This window comes from Sylvia atricapilla, chromosome 28 (assembly GCF_009819655.1).
Source record: "Sylvia atricapilla isolate bSylAtr1 chromosome 28, bSylAtr1.pri, whole genome shotgun sequence".
Classification (NCBI taxonomy): domain Eukaryota; kingdom Metazoa; phylum Chordata; class Aves; order Passeriformes; family Sylviidae; genus Sylvia; species Sylvia atricapilla.
The window spans coordinates 4,308,673-4,325,080 of NC_089167.1; the positions used below are offsets into that span (position 1 = coordinate 4,308,673).

The window sequence follows — 16,408 nt, forward strand, 5'->3', positions numbered from 1 at the left end:
TTTACAACACAGCTACTGCAACACACAGAGCCCTGGCTGGGTGGAGCCTGAGCCCCCTGGTGCCACCCCCAGCACGAGGGACAGAGGGACAAGTGTCACCCTCCCTGCTCTGGCAGGGGACAAAGCATGGGACTCTGGTGTAGGGTAAATAAAAGCCAGGGTGGCTGCTGAGGGTTTTCCCTGGCAGAAATGACCTTTGGGGACTGGTGGGGATCATTCCTGGGGTGGCTGAGCATTAATTCCATGGGCTGAGTCCTCAGCACCACTGGTGTCCACTGGGACCCTGGACTTTGGAGTTCTCGGGGGGAAAAATATCAAACCAGATGAGAAAATCAGGAGGTTGTTTTTTTTTTAAAAAAAAATTAACTCTTCCTTCATAAACAGAGAAATGTAAAAAACTGGAAAATATCAAACTGGCTGGGCCAGAGCTCTGTAAAAAACACACACAACCATGCATAAAAATCTAATATTTTTATATAGCTTTTAAGTTAATATATGTAACGTTTACAGTTGATAAATAAATAAGTACAAAACTTCTACTTGTCGACCTACTGCAATGTTGGAGGGTGGGGGAGAAAGGGGAGCAGCAAGAAGGTGCTGAGCACCCTCCCAACACACTGGGGGAGGTCCTGGTGGACTGGGGGGGCAGCTCAAGTAATGCAGGAAGTTTTCCCGGCTGTTTTTCCCATCTGGGATGTCCCTGAGCTCTGTGTGAGTGTTTGAGGAGCTGCCCATTGGGCTGGGCTGGGCAGTGAGTACCCCACAGTGCATCCAGCCCTCCACACCGCCTGGGGCCACGGGGACAGCACAGCCACCCACGGCCACGGGGACGTGGGGACAGGCTACCCTGGGACCAGCACCCAGGGGACTTTTCCCTTCTCTCAGCTCTGGGGAGACCCCACCCGCAGCTTTGGGCCCTCCGACATCACGAGGGTGTGGAGGTGCTGGAGCAAATCCAGAGCAGGCCATGGAGATGCTCTGAGGGCTGGAGCCAAGCTGGGATTGTCCAGCCTGGAGAGGAGGAGAAGCCTCTGGGACACTCCAAATCCCTTCCAGGCCCTGAAGGGGCTCCAGGGGAGACTGGGGACAAGGGCTCGGAGTGCCAGGACACGGGGATGGGTTCAGTCAGAACCAGGGTCACGTTGGATTAGGCATTAGGAAGAATTATTTCACAATGAGGATGGGTAAACACTGGTAAAAAGGCTGCCCAGATAAGCAGCCCCATCCTGGCAAACATTCAAGGTCAGGGGCTTTGGAGCAACCTGGTGGAGTGGAAGATGTCCCTGCTCCTGGCCGGGGGCTGGGCTCACCCTGCTTGTGCTGTCCCTTTCCCCAGACAACCCCAGTGTGATCACAGTGCAAGTTAATCGTTCCCCACTTTCCCTTCCAAGTCCAGTTTCAAACCGGCTCCTAGTAACACGCAGAACTACATAAAACACTTAGTAAACATTGAGTCCACAGAAAGTAACCCGAGGCCCCAGCTGAGCTTGCAGAACCACCAAGCATGCAGAATGAAGCTTACTTAGGGATGTTCTAGAAGCAGAAGCCATTTCACAACGCCAGAAATCCTTCCAGGAACAAGGATGATGCAGTTAAAAAGCACAGGGACGCCAAAATCCCTTCAAAAGCCCTTCTCTGCATTAATCCTGAAGATCTCCGGGTAGTACCAGTGCTTCCCAGTGAGATATTATTTGTAACTGTTCACATTGAGCCAGTGAAATCAAGAAACCGGTTTGGATTCCACGAGGAAGCACCAACATCGAACCTTTAACTCCAGCAGAGAGGACCCTGAGGCTCGTCCTTCACTGAGGATCAGCTCCTCCTGGCTCAGCTGAACTCTGTGACGGCTTCAAGAGGAGAGGAGCCACAGGACAGCTAAAATTCAAGTCTTCTGGGAGGTATTTAACAGCTGTAGCTTGAAGGAAGAAGGATGCGCAGCATGTGCTCTGCTCCCTTCAGCTGGTTTCATTCTGGAAAGTTCCGTTCTGGAGCACCATGGAGGAGATTTTCTCTGCCACCCCGCAGAGGTGCAGCTCGTCCAGGGCGTCCAGCAGCGTGTTCAGGGAGGCCTTGGAGCCCTCCCTGATCAGCCACTTGTAGAGCATGTCGTAGAAGGCGTCGCTGGAGTTGACCATGACGATGTCGTTCTCCTCCAGGTACAGCTTGCGGCCAAACTTCTTCCAGTCGTCCCTGGGGATCTTCTCAGCCAAGGGGTAAAAGGTGTCCTGCAGCACTGCGGGGGGAAAGGGGACAGCTCAGGGCACTGGGACAGGAATCTCAGCCCCAGGCACAGCCCCTGGGCCCCACCACTTACCTTGAGTGGGGTCCTTCCCTGGCACCGGAACCAGCCTCTTTCTACGGCTTCTGCTTCCACTCGATGGCACCACCTGGAATGACAATGTCACTCCTGGAATGACAGTGTCACGCCTGGAATGACAGTGTCCTACAGCACCCACCAAGCCCCAGCACCAATGTGTCATTTCTGGGGGTCAGAGACCCCCTCCCGGGGCTGTTGGGGCAGAAGATCACCACCCACCCCTGGGACTGTGTTTCCTGTCCCTGGGCTGGCAGCAGGCCCTGAGATGGGGGAGAGAAGAGCTGTGTTTGCTCAGCATCAGCATTAAATCCTCCGAGCACTCTCCCGACTGCAACGAGCAGATTTTGCCATCCTGATCCCACACAAAGTGACCCTTCCCCACCTCCCTGAGTGGCCCAGCCCTGGAAGGCCCCAGGATGGAGCCATTCACATACCAGTGGCGGCTCCAGCTCACGCTGCTGGTTCTGCAGGTTATTGTTGGTGGCATTGTCCTCTGCCCCTGTGCTCACGCTCCTGTACCAGAGTTTTCGGAACATGGAGGTCTGTGGCAAGGGAGAAACACAAACCCATGGTGGTTTTGGGAAGGCAGGACTCTGCTATGGGTGCAAGGGTGTGGATCCTGAGCCTGGAGGAGCTCTGGGTGAGCACAGCCTGCCCCTGGGATCTCCACTGTGGACCTGGACGTGCCTGGTGTTCTGGATTCTGCACCAGGAAACTGTTAATGGTGCTGAGGAGGGGCTGGAAGTACCCAGGGCACTACCAGAGAGCTTGGCCCAGCTCTAACCACAACCCTGCAGGGATGAGCCTCATCCCCCTGCTCCTCCAGCCTTCCCTGGAGCTGCTGGGTGAGCCTCATCCCCTGCTCCTCCAGCCTTCCCTGGAGCTGCTGGGTGAAACTCATCCCCTGCTCCTCCAGCCTTCCCAGGAGCTGCTGGGTGAAACTCATCCCCTGCTCCTCCAGCCTTCCCAGGAGCTGCTGGGTGAGCCTCATCCCCCTGCTCCTCCAGCCTTCCCAGGAGCTGCTGGGTGAGCCCCATTTCCCTGCTCCTCCAGCCTTCCCAGGAGCTGCTGGCCAAGCGGGGAGCAGAGGGAATGGGGGAGCTCAGCCCAGCCCACAAACAGAGCCACCCCCCCTGCAGAACTCACCACCATTTCATAGCGCCTCCTGTTCGAGGGTCTCCCATCCCCTGGAAGATGGAAACAGCGCTGTGATCCCTCTTCCCCCAGGCAGCTCCCTCTCCCCACCCAGCCCACACCAGGTGAGTGCTCCTGGCCAAGGTGGGTGCTCTGGGGGTCCCCTGCACCCACCTGGGGAGCTGCAGCGGTATTTCCAGAGCAAGAACACAACCCCAAAGACGCCCACACACGCAGCCGTCCCGATGATGACACTGATGTCTAAAGCAGATACAACAGGGTGTGAGCAGCTGCTCCTGCTTTTCCCTCAGCAGCAGCTCCCACCCCCAGCCCTCACTCACACAGGGGCACCGTGCTATCCGTGGCAGGAGCACACTGCAGGTCACTGTCAGGTCTGCAGGGTTTCTGCACCATCTGACCCTCAGGACACCTGGAAAAGGGGAGACAGGGCGGGCTCAGCAGCTGGACCAGCCGGATCCCTCCGGAGCGCTGTGGCACCCGGACCCACCTGGGCTGGCACTTCTGGCACATCTCACAGGGGTGCTCTGGGGGGCAGAAGGTGCCGTTCCTGCAGGCACACACCGTGTTCCTGACGGGCTGGCAGGGACTCTGCTCCACCTGGTCTGTGGGACAACAGGGGACAAGAGGGGACACAGCTCCATCACGGCTCCTCCGCTCTCGCCCCAGCCCAGCTGCAGGTCCGGGCGGGACCAAACCCCTCCCCTGCTGCCGAGTGTCAGCTTTTCGTGCCCCACAGCTGCCCGTACCAAGGGAAAAGCAGTGCTTGGATCAAACTCCAGCAGCTTCCACGGCTGCTGGGAGCCTCGTCCTCCTGCTCCGGGCAGAGGTCTCGTGTCCAAGCTTTGCACAAAGGGAGGTGGCCTTTAACAGACGTGGGTCTGGCACGTGCTGCCGCACAGATTCCAGCCCCAGCCACTCTCTGGGGACACTGCAGGTGACACTGTGCTCTAAGAGAGTTCAGCTGGACCCAGCCTGAGCCATCAGCCCTGCTCCCCCCACTCCAGCTCGTACCTTCCCTGCACTTGGAGCACTCCCGGCACGTCTGGAAGGCACTTGGATATTCCATGTATTCCCCGTATCCACAGGGCTTACACTCGCTAGAGCCATTCTGTTCTTTACACTCTGCTGCAAGGTAAGTGCCTGAAGAGAAAGGGAAACTCTGAACACACAGGGAAAAGGCTGGAGCCCCAGGAGGGGCTGAGGGAGCTGGGAAGGGGCTCAGCCTGGAGAAAAGGAGCTCAGGGGGGACCCTGTGGCTCTGCACAAGTCCCTGCCAGGAGGGGACAGCCGGGGGGATTTGGGATCTGCTCCCAGGGCACAGGGACAGGAGCAGAGGGAACGGCCTCAGGCTGGGCCAGGGCAGGCTCAGGGGGGACAGCAGCAGGAATTCCCCCATGGAAAGGGTGCTCAGGCCTTGGAAGTGCCCAGGGAGGTTTGGATCCCCATCCCTGGAGGTGTCCAAGGAGGAACCTGGATGTGGCACTTGTGACAAGGTGGGGACCGGGCACAGGCTGGATTTGGTGGCCTTGGAGGGCTTTCCCAACCTGAAGGATTCTGGGATTCCACCACCAGCAAAGCTCAGAGGCAAATGAGCAACCAACAGAAGGAAAATATTCCCATAATGAGTGCTCATGAGATCCATGAGGGTGGAGCAGAGCAGGGCTGGAGCTGTGCTGCTCCTCAGGAGAAGCGGGGACATGGGACAGGAGTGGGATCAGTGCTGAGACCATCTCACCTGGAGGGCACTTCTGGCAATAGTAGAGACCGTCACTTTTCATGTAGTAACCACCTTCTGCTCCCCAAACTGTATCCAAGCTGTCCCTCTTCCTCAGGGTGACAGCACCAGTTCCAAAAGTGGCCAGCTGTTAAAAAATACAGAAAAACTCGGGTTAAAAACCACCCAATCCACGGGGCAAGGGGAGAAAAGGAAAGGCAAAAGCTGCTGTGCCCAGTGAAGCAGGAGAGGAGCTTTGGGATGGCTCAGAGCCGCCTCAACCAAAGGCACTTCCCACAAACCAGGGCGGGTTTCTCCTCCCCCAGAGGAGCTCAGGAGGTTTGCAGGACAATTCTGCCACCGGGTTATCAGCAGGACAAAGAGTCACTAACGAGCCTTTTCCTTCCCCCATTTCTGAGCGCACCAATGGAAGAGGAGGGTCGGGAAGAGGAACGGGTTTGTGGGAGGAACCCGGCCCCAAGGCTGGAAAGTGGCTCTGGTGTCCACCAGGAACTCCTGGGTTGTCACTGCGGGCTCCGGTGCCCAGCAAGTGCTCTGCTGTCCCTTCCTGTAATCAGGAAGAGCAGTCATGTTTCTGCCAGCTCTCCACACCCTCTGTTCTGCCTCAGCTCCTTCCGCCCTGGCCACCTCAGTCCAGGGCAGTGGGGGTCAGCAGGAAGGGCCATTTGTCCCCTTGGGCCCTGGGGGGGTTTGGGCACCTCAATGTCCCCGGCAGGACAATGCCATCGGCCTCTGAGCCAGCACAGAGCTGCACCATGGATATCTACGGACATAGAGCTGGATATCCACGGGTGTAAAGCTGGATACCCATGGATGTAAAGCTGGATATCCACGGGTGTAAAGCTGGATACCCACGGGTGTAAAGCTGGATATCCACGGATGTAAAGCTGGATACCCACGGGTGTAAAGCTGGATACCCATGGGTGTAAAGCTGGATACCCATGGATGTAAAGCTGGATATCTCAGTGGTGTAAAGCTGGATATCTCAGTGGTGTAAAGCTGGATATCTCAGTGGTGTAAAGCTGGATACCCACGGGTGTAAAGCTGGATACCCACGGGTGTAAAGCTGGATATCTCAGTGGTGTAAAGCTGGATATCCACGGGTGTAAAGCTGGATACCCACGGGTGTAAAGCTGGATATCTCAGTGGTGTAAAGCTGGATATCTCAGTGGTGTAAAGCTGGATACCCACGGGTGTAAAGCTGGATACCCATGGGTGTAAAGCTGGATACCCATGGGTGTAAAGCTGGATATCCACGGGTGTAAAGCTGGATATCTCAGTGGTGTAAAGCTGGATATCTCAGTGGTGTAAAGCTGGATACCCACGGGTGTAAAGCTGGATATCTCAGTGGTGTAAAGCTGGATACCCATGGATGTAAAGCTGGATACCCACGGGTGTAAAGCTGGATACCCATGGATGTAAAGCTGGATACCCACGGGTGTAAAGCTGGATACCCACGGGTGTAAAGCTGGATATCTCAGTGGTGTAAAGCTGGATACCCACGGGTGTAAAGCTGGATACCCACGGGTGTAAAGCTGCCCCTACCGGGGTAGCAGGGAGTGACATGTCACATCAATCAGGAGCTGCACCAGACACTTCTCCCCTCCCTCTCCAACCCGAAGGTTAAAATCTGCCCCTTAAAGCAAATACTTCCACGGTGAGTCAGAAACTGCCTGGAATGGCTGAAACAATAGAGACTTCAACATAGTCTCCTTGCACTGCTCCCTGCAGACTTCCCGGCACCAGAACAATACAAAGCTGGCTGCAGCATCGGCCACGACCACAGGGGATGATGCAGACGCACGCACGAAGTCACCCCTGATGCTGATAAAACACCTTACATTTTAGCTTTCGTGTTTTTCAGATTCTGTACTGCACTGGCCTATATCTTTGAATTTCATATTCGGTGTTAGCAAGTTCTCCTCACAGTTCAGTCAGACAAAACAATCCTCTTCCAGCCCAAGGACACCGTTGTAGCTTCAGGTCCAAAAGTATAAACAACAGCAAATTGAGGAGAGCAACCTGGGAGGATGGAACTTCACAACCTGAAGCTGTAATTGGGCAATTAACCCCAATGTGTAAATGGACCAAAACTTATGAAAGTGTGAAAACTCGTGACCTGTTATCCATCTTGGGTAGAGCCGTGGCCTGGCCCTTGTACTGCCCAAGGTGTATCCTGTGAAGGTCTTTAATTAAATTTTAATAAATATTTTATTTATTTTAATAAACACACACTTTATTCCTTTAACTGTGTCCAGCCCCTGTTCCAGGTCAGCCTCTTTAGACACCAACACCAGCCAGGCCACGACAAGGACAAACACCCACCATGACCACAGAGCCCCCAAGCCCTGGCCAGCCCCAGCCCCTGACTTGGAGGGATCAAATCCATGTCCCTCCAAGGCCTTTTGGCTCCACATCCCCCAGGATCTGCCCCTGCTCCTCTTTTCTCCAGCTAGGAACGTTTGCAAGTTTTGTGAAGCGCTTTTTTAATCCACTTGAGGAGCACCAGCCACAATGGCTTCACCCTTTCTGGTCCTGGAAGTCCAAGGGTTGAAGGGACAATTTTTCCCACTTCCAGGGGGAAAAGAAATCCATGTTTCTTCCCCACCTGAACTCTGCCCCACTGCGAGGGTGAGCACAGCAACAGGCACAGCGTTTTCTGCAGTTTGGGAAGGCCCCAGGGCCACGAGATTTCACTGCTCTACAGGGAGCAGCAAGTGCACGATAAGGCTATCAGCCCACAGCACCCTGCTGCCATCCGACCAAACCATCAGCTGGAGAACCAGCACGGTGGATTTAGCAGTTTTCACCCACAGCAAACAACCCGAGGAAGCCTGGGGGCAGAGGAACTAGAGGCACAGGAATCCCTCATCAGCTAAAAGCCTTTTCCTTCCTGCGGGATCACGTCTGTAGAAAAACCTCCAGAAAGCACCAAGCTCTGAACTTTCCCTGCTTCCATCCCCGGTTTGTTTTTCTCCTGAGGTGATCCCAGATGGAGTGGGACCCTGCAGCCAAGCAGAGATCCCCTTGCTGAGCTCCTGACATGAAAGAGGAGCAGACACAGCCCCCGACAGCAGCAGGAGAATCGCCATAAAAGCGATGCTAGGCTGACACCTGACTTCATCTGCTCCAAGGACAGGGGCCTGAAGCAGGCAGGGGTTTTCCCCCGGAATTCCCTCTCACATGTGAAATTCGAGCTCAAGAAAACCAGGGCTCACGTCACCCTGGATGTGGCCTTTGTCCAGGCCATGACGCAAGAGAGGGGAGATGATGTAATATCGTACGATCACGGGATGAATCCCCATCCCTTTTAATAAAAACAGGGCTTATAAAGTAAATAAACCTGAGGCTGTTATTGGTATATTGGGACCCAAACCTTATCGGTATTCTAAGAGCGCACCCTTAGGTGACGAGTTAAGTAAAGCTTGACTACAGTAGGCCAGTCTAAATAAACTTTGCTGAAAAATGGGGAATCAATTAGATGCAAAACTAAAAAAAACTATTCTGGGCACTTCTGATGTCCTTCAGATCCATGGGGTTACAGGGCAGCCCTGGGATAAAAGTCAGGGCAGGATCCTCCTGACTTCAAGTGAGAACAGCGTTCAGGTGTTTCCCAACTCTACAACATCCAGCCCACGGAGAAATAAGATATTCCCGGCTGGAATTTTCTGTCCTAAATCCCTACGGCTGGGCGTTTGGCCATCATTTGGGCGAGCTGCATTCCTGCTCCGGGAGCCCGATGTGTTCAAACATCCCCCAAGGTGTGCCGGCGCTACCACCAGATGCCAGCACAAAACGGGACATAAAGGACTGGAAATCCCCTTCCCTGGGCTCCCGCAAGGAGCTTCCAGGTCCAGCCTGCAACCCCTCAGGGCCATGTGCTCGGACCTGCGGGCTGAAATCGCTTTTTCCAATGGCTTCCCATTCCCCTGCCAGGCTGTGGCTTCCCCGCAAGCCCGGTCTCCGTCTCACGTTCTCCCGGCACCCCGAACCCCGCTGTGAGCCCCCCGGTGAGCCCCCCGGTGAGCCCCCAAATGAGCCCCCAAAGGAGCCCCCCGGTGAGCCCCCAAAGGAGCCCCCCGGTCCTCACCGGTCCATCGGAACCCCCCGATCCCATCGCCCCAAAGCCCCATCCCCCGGGCGAGGTCAGCCCCACGTCTCTCCGTTCCCCCCCTGGCCCCCGGCCCCGGTGAGCGCCCCAGCTGCCCCCGGAGCAGGTGAGCCCCTCCGTGCCTCAGTTTCCCCCGACTCTCGCAGCCCTTTGCCCCACGATGGCTGGGAAGGGCTCCCCGCGGTAACCCCCCGATAACCCGTCTCCTCCATCCCGGGGCGCCCCCGTTAGCACAGCCCCGGCCGCTGGGCTCCGTCCCCGGCACGGCTCCCCCAAACCCCGATTCCCGCTCCCGGGCTGTTCCCCCGAAGCCCCGGCCGGAGCGCGGCCCCTGGACGGCGCGGCAAGCCTGGGCATGTCGCGACAGCAGCGCGCGGCCCCGCCAGGGCCCGGGACCCCCCCGGCCGCGCTCCCGGAGGGTCCCCGGCGTGTCCCCGGCGTGTCCCCGGCCCCGAACCCACTGACCGCGACCAGCAGCAGCAAAGCGACGAGGCGCCGTCGGGGCGGGAGCATGGCGAGCGGAGCGCGGGCACGGCGCGGGCACGGCACGGGTAAAACTCGGGTAAAACTCGGGTAAAACACGGGCCAGGCCCGGAGCAGGCTGAGGGACACCCGCTGCTGCCCTCGGCAGGGAGGGAACTGCGGGAAGCGGCCGCGGGCGGGGGTTTTATAGCGCCGGGGACGGGCAGGAGGAAGAGGAGGGGAAGGGGGCTGTGCTCCGCCGGTTCCCGCTGCTGGGGCCGCGTGGTCTTCGGCGATCGAAAACTTCGGAGCTTCTCCGCTTCGCCCCAAAGGCTGATTTGGCTTTCGCGGTTCCCTTTCCTTTTAGTTTTCTATTATTTTCTCGTTATTTTCGATCACCCCTCAAAGTGCCCAAATGAGTTTCGAAACCGCCGAGTCACACAGTGAATGGTTTCTTCAGGGTGTTACTCCTCCAGCTTGCATTTTTTTCCGATCACTCATTGGAAGGAGCGAGCAAAACCGGGGGTTTTTTTTTGTTTTCCGGGAGAAATCGTGGTATTCCAGTGGTGTTCAAGGTGCAAAGGCTCAGCACGGAAGCCCTGAAAAACAATCGCCATCTCACCCCTGAGTTGGAAAGTGGGGAAATTCCATTTCATTCATAGCTGTGGTTTTTTTTTTTTTTTTTTTTTTTTTTTTTTTTTTTTTTTTTTTTTTTTTTTCCGGGCTAGAGCTCGAGATGAACGGAGAAAAAAGAGTAAAAAAGTGAAACCTTTGGACTTTCTGCTGTTACTCAAGCGGCTCTGCTGCTGCGCATTATCAGCGCGTCGTGTGACAAAACTCATTCCAGGAAAAGTCTGATTTTACTGAGATGGTGGAGGTGTGGTGGGAGTGTTGGAATGGAGTGGTAGACGGGCTTTAGGAAGGACAGGAACAGAGATTTCAGAGCCCCTTCCAGTACCTAAAGGGGCTCCAAAAAAGCTTTTCCAGGTCTCTTCCAACCCAAACCGTGTTGGTATTCTAAGAGCAAGCCGAGGCAGAGGAGTCTCGTTAATCTTTTCCTAGCCCTGAACTCAGAAGTAATCCATGTCAGTTCCGCTCCTGGCACCTCCCTGGTGACTCACCGCAGCAGTAAAAGGTTGGTGCTGCTCTTCAGCAGCGCCCGGGGCAGAGAAATGTGCAGGTGATGGTTTGGAATACGCCAGAAAATGCTGCTCCGCCGGGAAATTGCTCTTTGCCAGGGTGGGGCTCAGGGCATCGACAATGCCAAGGCTCTGCTGGGCAGGGAGGAGGGCAGGAAGCTCCTTGGATCCAACAGGATGAGTTTGATCGCAGTTTATCCCCTCCGGATGTGGATATTTGGGAAGCACCTTGTCTTTGGTGGCTGCCCTCATGGCAGGACAAGCCACGGCCACCTGGTTGTCTCCTCACACGGGGAATTATTCACCGTGGCGGTGCCACAGTGAAGCTCAAATGTGATTTCAAGGAGAAGAAGAATTCCTGCTGATTTCCTGGGTGGTGCTTCTATTACAAGGCCTAAAAAGTATGTGGGCCTTTTGTTTAACCAAAACCATGTGTTCTGTGCTCTGGACACCACCGACTGAGGCTGAAGTCATTGAAGTCCTCAGAGAATGATTCATTTTTTCAGTTAGAGCAGAACTAGAATGAAGTTTAGGTCTAGGACTATGGCTAAACGCTAATCCGTGTACAAATGAGATGGGGAAGGATTCATCCTCTCTGTTCATCCTCTCTGAAAAATCAACTTGATGCTCTTTAGGGAGCCAAATTCTGTGCTTGAATTCAGCCAGGAAAAATCACAATGTGTCTCAAGGGGCACGTGGAAGTGGAATATTCCAGTTTTCCCTACAGTTCATCCTGGTTCCACAGGTGGGAGGCCACCCCTCAGCATTCAGACCCCTGGATCTTATCCTCCTCCCACCAAGCTCTTGTTGGGAACCCACAGGGTTTTCTCTTTCCATCTCAGCCTCCCCATTTATAAAATTGCCTGAGTTCTTGCGTTGACAAACCACAGGGAGAGTGTTTGTCCAATTCAGCCCAGTGTCCGGCCCCGAGGGGATTTGAGCTGTGGAGAGAGGTCAGGGTGCTCACCCTCTCCCAGTCCTCAGCCATCCCAAGGGCAGACACATCATTCCCTCTCCCAGCAAGAATTTCCATTCTGGAAAATGCTCTGTGGTCTTCATTTGAGGTGGATTTTTGGGCAGGCTGTGGCCACGAGTGAAAAGGGGTGTCAGTTTATCTCCCAGGGCCAGACCTCCAGCCCTTATCACCCGCAGCCTGTTTATCCCACCAGGAATCCCCTGGAGGCCGGAGGCTGCGCCCCAGCACAGCACTGGGGGGAAGCTGAGAAGAAGAGGGAACCCGCCAGTTTTGGGGTCTTAAATCCTCCCCTGCCTTGCTCAGTTCTGGTGCAAGTGGAGAATAATACCAACGCTGAGGGCTGGAGCAGGAGCTTGGCTCAACTCCTGCTCTCTGGCCGTGGAGGGAAGAGAGGCTGGAAGCCGAAATTCCCACGGGGAGCGGAGCATTAACCGGGTGACCGGGAAAGCTGAGCCCTGGAGCCGCAGTTAATGGGTAACCTCAGCCCGGCTCCTGCTGCGGCACCTGCCGTCACCTCACACCCTGCAAACGCTCCTGTCCCACCTCACTCAGCTTCTGCGGGTTCAGCATCCAGCCCTGCTAAGACTGGGGCTACGGGAGGCTCTAATCTCCCCTCGCAGAGCGTCTCACTCAGGGCTGTGACCCTCAGCACACCCCGGCGAGCTGCAGGAGTACGTGACCGCTCCTGTTTTATTTTGGAACATCCCCATCCAGTTTTTACCTCCAGTTCTGTGCTGCCTCCCGCCTGGTTTTGGTGCCTGGGAGGGTTTCTGAGGCCGGGTGATAATTCTGACCTTCTTCCCCCACCCCCCTTCCTCCTGACAAACGAATTATTTGTCTCATAAATTCCAAGTTCCTCTTTAAAACACACACACATTAAAAAAAAAAAAAAAAAAAAAAAAAAAAAAAAAAGCTCTGGCAAGCTGTGAACTGCATGAGAACTGAACTCAATTCCCCACTGCACCTTCCTTGGGCAAGTCTGGGCAAACCACCCTGGCCCTCCGTGCCTCAGTTTCCCCTCTGTGGTCAGAGGTGCTCAGATTTCTGTCCTCACACCCTTGGCCTGCTTTTTTTTTGAGGGTTTGTGGGGTGCTCAGGGCAAGCAGGTGGATTTTTCATCCTTTCTCCCTTTCACTTACCTCAGGCAGCTTCGCAGCCTCTGAGCAGGTGATCTGTGGGCAGGGCAAAGGCTCAATAAACTTTTCTTCTGCCCCTGCCAACCCAGAGCCCTGAAAACAAGGGGAAATGAACAGTAAATGCAGAGTCTGAACTCAGATCTCTCCCTTTCTCTGCCGACCTCCCTTCCCTCCCCTAGAAATTAAAAATTTGGTTTAGGCATTAAACACGAGGACGCCTTGAATCTTTTATCCCAGACTTCTCAGAGCATGTGGATTGGCATTCTCCAGCCAATCTCTATTTTAATTTATATAAGTTACATCATGTGTTATAAGTAATACCTTGTAAGTTATATCGTGTGGTTTTGTTTTTCCCCACAGCTGAATTTCCAGGAGGGATTGTGTTGGTTTGGGCTGGAGCCCAGATTTATTTAATTTTGCTCACAGGAGCTGTTGTGGGTTTGTGCTGAGTCTGGAGTTGTTTACAGCAAGATGTTTTTGGTATTCCTGAGCTCCAAAACCTCCAGGGTTTTCCTGCTTCGAATGGGACAGGAAACAAGACTTTGGGAGGGGACACAGCTGAGACAGCTGAGCCCAGGGATATTCCTGACCACAAGAATGTCCAGCAGTGTAAACTTGGGGAAGAATCATGGAATCCTGGGATGGTTTGGGTGGGAAGGGCAGAAGGGAAGCAGAAACATTTAGAATGATGGGATTTGTCTTCCTAAATAAGCGTGTTGGATCCCTGCTTCCTTGGGAAGGGCACAGGGATTTATTTGGACGGATGGGATTTATCTTCCCAAAAATGTGTGCTGGATCCCTGCTTCCCTGGGAAGGGCAGAAGGGAAGGAGAACATTTGGAACGATGGGATTTATCTTCCAGAATAAGTGTGCTGGATCCCTGCTTCCCTGGGAAGGGCTGGAGGATGGAGAGCAAGACAGGAATTCTTTGTTTTGCGTTCCTCACCTATCTCAGCTTCTCCACCTGTCCCACGCTATTTTTAATTGGCTTCTTCTCATTTATAACACCACTTTGACTCCCCGCTCTGTCCCCATCCCGCTGTGGGGGAGCAGCCGAGTGGGGCTGAGCTTCCAGCTGGGATCCATCCACTCCAGCTCTGGGGAGTTCATCACCCGGGATCACATCATCCTTTGGCTCTTTCCACCTCCTGGCATGTGATCCCTGCTCCAGCCGCCTCCGGATCAAGGCCAAATCTCTCAGGTTGACAAACACAGCCCCGTGAGCTTCCTTTGAACAAAACCTCGTGATCCCACTCTGCCGTTCCCTTCCTGGATCAGTGGGTTTTTGTGGTTTTTTTTGGTTTGTTTTTTTTTTTTTTTTTTTTTTTATCCTGGTAACATCAAAACCTTGATGCTATCATGCCCTCCTTAAAAGCCAGGCTGGAGTTTGGCAGGAGCAATCCCAGCTCCTCCAGGTGGGACCAGTTTTCCAGGCACAAAAAAAAAAAAAGATGTTATTTTGGGGCTAGAACTGGAGAAGTGGAGGGAATTAATGAGAAAATTCGGCTTGGAAGGAGCTAAAAATAAAGCCTGCGTGTGCTGAGTCATTCCCTGGTTTTTGTGGATTGGTTTGAAGGCAGCTCTGGGACCTGCTGCCTTCCCCTGCAGCATCGGCACCGGCCAGGGCAGCGGGGCCGAGGTGGTGTCACCAAATCCTGAGGAATTCAGACCGATTTCATTTAATTCCAGTTTTCAACTCCCTTTCTCTTCCTAAGACACTTTGGGATCAGGCTCCAGATGTGAAAAATAACCTGGAGGAAACGGGAGGGGCTCCACCCGCGGCTGCCGGAGCCTGGAAAATCCCTTCCCCATGGCGCCCTCTGAGCTGGACGGCTTCTCCCTGATTGCCAGAGGCTTCTCCTTGATTTCCAAAGGTTTTTCCTGGACTTCCAGAGGCTCTTCCCTGATTTCCAGAGGCTTCTCCTTGATTTCCAGAGGCTCTTCTCCTTGATTTCCAAAGGTTTTTCCTTGATTTCCAAAGGTTTTTCCCTGATTTCCAGAGGCTTCTCCTTGATTTCCAGAGGCTCTTCTCCTTGATTTCCAAAGGTTTTTTCCCTGATTTCCAGAGGCTCTTCCTTGATTTCCAAAGGCTTCTCCTTGATTTCCAAAGGTTTTCTCCTGATTCCCAGAGGCTCCTCTTTGCCTCCCCTTTGTCCAGGCTCATGGAGTCCTGCTCTGGAAAGTCCCAGATTTTGGGGCTGGGGGAGGCAGGGGCAGGGAAGGGAGGTTTGGGCTGCTCCCAGCCCCCTGAGGTGCCCAAGGCCAGGTGGGAAGGGGTTTGGAGCACCCTGGGGTGGGATTTAAGGTCTTTCCCAACCCAAAGCAGTCTGGAATTCCAAGATTCCATGGCACGGGGGACAAGGGTCAGGGACAAGGTTGAGGAGCTCCAGAATGGGACCCACAGAGGGTCTGACCCAAAGGGGGCCCAAATATTTATATAAATAAAATATATAATAACTACAATAATACATTTAAAAAGTTGATCTATTTTTTTATTTTTTCAATAAATAAGATGCACATTATTTTTATATCTATAGGGACTATAGATATATATTTATGTATAGATTTATGTAGAAGCTCTCTAATATGAATTACAGTATTATAAAATGTTACATCGAATACTGTATAAATTGTGCATTGAACAAAAAGATATAATATATATTGTAATATTATATAATATATACCGTAAGACATTATTATACATTATATCATAACATATTAAACTGGATCGATTATGCATTATATAATGATAATATAGTATTATCATCTACTAAAATTTTATATTGTGATATAATGATATATTATAATATATCTATAATATAGCCTTGTGTTCTATACGTATATTTATACTATAACATTATAGAATATACTTAAATATATATTATTATATACTAAGTAATATTTATTTATGATACAATACATAAATTAGCAAAATTTTATTATTCAATAGTTTATGTTGTATGTACATTACGTTATCTAGTACAGATTTTAAAATTATTATTATTATTATTATTTTAGTAGTAGTAGTTTTATGAGAAAAATTACTAATATACAACATAGACTGATATACAACATATACTAATACACTAATATAGAACATATATTCCCTACATGATACATATGGGCTATACCTATTATATATATAATTATTCTATAGAACCCCAAACCCCGCCCTGTCACCACCCGCCTCGATGTCATAGTTCATTACATCATTCACACGTCACAATGACGTCACCTGGCGGGATCGCGGGGCGCTGGTGGGCGGGGCCCGCCGCCGCTCCGGGCGGTACCACCGCGGGCCCGGGGGGGGACGGCGCGGCCCACCGCAGTGACGCGGGGGAGGCACCGCGCATGCGCCCGGCGCCGCGGCTCTGAGG

At 53.2% G+C, this 16,408-nt stretch overlaps 1 protein-coding gene and 2 long non-coding RNA genes across 7 annotated transcripts; all 3 read right to left on the reverse strand.

Annotated features, from left to right (window-relative positions):
- Positions 1-452: 452 nt before the first annotated feature.
- On the reverse strand, positions 453-9,926 carry LOC136372569 (tumor necrosis factor receptor superfamily member 10B-like). Of its 5 annotated transcripts, none has more exons than XM_066337230.1 (11): positions 6,260-6,276; positions 5,694-5,970; positions 5,208-5,334; positions 4,484-4,612; positions 3,960-4,074; positions 3,793-3,881; positions 3,626-3,712; positions 3,464-3,504; positions 2,752-2,859; positions 2,315-2,387; positions 453-2,233 (listed from the first exon to the last, which is right to left on the reverse strand). In XM_066337230.1, exons 2-11 carry the CDS (start codon positions 5,775-5,777, stop codon positions 1,956-1,958), a joined length of 1,131 nt encoding a protein of 376 aa, XP_066193327.1. In that variant the 5' UTR covers positions 5,778-5,970; positions 6,260-6,276; the 3' UTR covers positions 453-1,955. The 5 variants fall into 5 exon arrangements, with proteins under 5 accessions (XP_066193327.1, XP_066193328.1, XP_066193326.1 ...); XM_066337231.1 differs by lacking the exon at positions 6,260-6,276 and adding an exon at positions 6,147-6,214 and having other exon boundaries at positions 3,467-3,504; XM_066337229.1 differs by lacking the exon at positions 6,260-6,276 and adding an exon at positions 6,147-6,214.
- LOC136372570 (uncharacterized) lies at positions 6,327-6,837 on the reverse strand. Its single transcript, XR_010745512.1, has 3 exons — positions 6,707-6,837; positions 6,417-6,550; positions 6,327-6,371 (listed from the first exon to the last, which is right to left on the reverse strand). It is a non-coding gene; the product is annotated as an uncharacterized lncRNA (long non-coding RNA).
- A 210-nt stretch (positions 9,927-10,136) lies between the features above and the next one.
- On the reverse strand, positions 10,137-13,086 carry LOC136372571 (uncharacterized). Its single transcript, XR_010745513.1, has 2 exons — positions 13,035-13,086; positions 10,137-10,379 (listed from the first exon to the last, which is right to left on the reverse strand). It is a non-coding gene; the product is annotated as an uncharacterized lncRNA (long non-coding RNA).
- Positions 13,087-16,408: the final 3,322 nt, after the last annotated feature.

Coding starts and splice junctions, on each gene's coding strand:
- LOC136372569 (XM_066337230.1), bottom strand. CDS start 5,777: ATGACTGCTCTTCCTGATTACAGGAAGGGACAGCAGAGCACTTGCTGG. Junction 4,613..5,207: donor TTGCCAGAAGTGCCCTCCAG/GTGAGATGGTCT, acceptor CTTTCTCTTCAG/GCACTTACCTTGCAGCAGAG. Junction 2,860..3,463: donor GGAGGCGCTATGAAATGGTG/GTGAGTTCTGCA, acceptor CCCTTGCCACAG/ACCTCCATGTTCCGAAAACT.